The sequence below is a fragment of the Buceros rhinoceros genome, unplaced genomic scaffold, assembly GCF_000710305.1.
Source record: "Buceros rhinoceros silvestris isolate BGI_N320 unplaced genomic scaffold, ASM71030v1 scaffold30273, whole genome shotgun sequence".
Lineage (NCBI taxonomy): Eukaryota > Metazoa > Chordata > Aves > Bucerotiformes > Bucerotidae > Buceros > Buceros rhinoceros.
This window is the reverse complement of record NW_010404680.1, coordinates 790-2212: the sequence shown is the minus strand read 5'-3', so window position 1 is coordinate 2212 and position 1423 is coordinate 790. Positions and strand designations below refer to the sequence as shown.

The 1423-nt window shown below is 58.2% G+C and overlaps 1 protein-coding gene across 1 annotated transcript; it reads right to left on the bottom strand.

The window, feature by feature from the left end:
- Window positions 1-241: 241 nt before the first annotated feature.
- On the bottom strand, window positions 242-1205 carry LOC104491112 (cyclin-dependent kinase inhibitor 1-like). Its single transcript, XM_010133479.1, has 2 exons — window positions 803-1205; window positions 242-291 (listed from the first exon to the last, which is right to left on the bottom strand). Exons 1-2 carry the CDS (start codon window positions 1203-1205, stop codon window positions 242-244), a joined length of 453 nt encoding a protein of 150 aa, XP_010131781.1.
- Between the last annotated feature and the right edge of the window lie 218 nt (window positions 1206-1423).

The following is a 1423-nucleotide window of genomic DNA, read 5'->3' as shown; positions in this document are numbered from 1 at the left end:
GGGCCCGCTGCAGTCCATCCCCGCCGGGGGGCGACAAGCCTCAATGTGGGCTGCTCCTACACATTGCACACAACACAGGGCCCTCAGGACCCTGGAGCTACTCATAAATAGGGAACTACAGACTCTACATTGCTCAGACAGCTTACACAGTACAGGTGGGGGAAAGAGCCACGGACACCCCCAGGGCACGGCAGCGTTGTCGGCAGCTGCCCCAGCAGCAGAGGAGCCCAGCACTGCCCTGTCACGGCTTGGGCTTGTCAGGGACGATCCTCCACTTGGAGCTGTAGAAGTCTGGAAGGCAGAAAGAGAGGGTTGGACAGTGCCTCCAGCTCATCAGGAGCAACAGGGCAGGAAGGAGGGGGCCTGCAGGAAAGCATCCCAAAACCTGACTCAGGGGGACTGAGGTCCCCCCACCCAAACACCTGGTGTTCCTGGAGAGAAGAGCCTGGAGGTCTCCACCATACATTCTGCTTGATCTCACCTCCACTTCCAGCCCAGCTCTTGTTCTGAGAGGCCAGGCTCAGGCCATGGGAACTGAGGGTGAGGAACTTTTTTGGAGCTACAGCTATAACCTCCCCAAGCCCAATGTAAGCCCCCACATAACCCCCAACATCCAAAAGGCACCTGGCTTGTGGCTTTTTTCCCAAAAGCAGGCTCTGCTCCCCCAGGAGAGGGATGCAGGCAGGGTGGTCCCATCCACAAGCTGATGAGCCAGGAAGGGCTCTTACACCCAAATCCCCTCCCTCTGTCCCTGCCAGGAAAGCTATGACATCGACAATGCCACCAAGCCTCCAGCACTCACCTTTGATGGTGGTCTGCCCACGTTTCAGGCTCTGCGGCGAACCAGCCCTGTAAACCTCCGAGCTCTGCTGAGACCCCTCAGGGCAAATCCTTCCAGGATGGTCCTTGGGAGGGGCCTTGTGGACCAAAGAGCTCCTGCTCTCACTGCTGGGGGCCCTGACCAGGCTGTGGACCTCCTGAGGTGGCTGCTCAGCCAGCCAGACCCTCTCCCACTTGAATTGTCCTTCCAAGGGAGTCTCAGTCTCAAAGTTGAAGTTCCAGCGCTGCTGAGCTTCCTCCAGGTGTTGCCTCAAGAGGTCCTCAAGGTCATTCTGGAGCTCTTGGTGGTCCACGGGGCCAAAGAGGTTCCTGCAAACCTTGCTGCTGTATGGCATCTGCCCAGTCCTGCTCTGAGACAGGGGCATTGTGGCAGCTGCAGGGAAAGCAGAGCAGTTACTGGGTGTTGGGAAACCATCAGCAAGCCCAAAGGCCAGCACATTTGCTACCAGAGGAAAGCAGGTGGTAGCCAAGGTGGGACAAGCTGGGTGGTGTCCTTGGCAGAGGCTCAAGCATGACCTGGTAAGATGCAGAAGGATGGGGAAGGTGCAAAGGTGGATGTTCCCCATCCCTCCTCCAGCAGGTA

What these genes read in the sequence shown, in the direction of transcription:
- LOC104491112 (XM_010133479.1), bottom strand. Translation starts at nt 1,205, where the DNA reads ATGCCCCTGTCTCAGAGCAGGACTGGGCAGATGCCATACAGCAGCAAG. An exon ending in TGGGCAGACCACCATCAAAG is followed by an intron (nt 292 to 802) that starts GTGAGTGCTGGA and finishes TCTGCCTTCCAG; the next exon opens with ACTTCTACAGCTCCAAGTGG.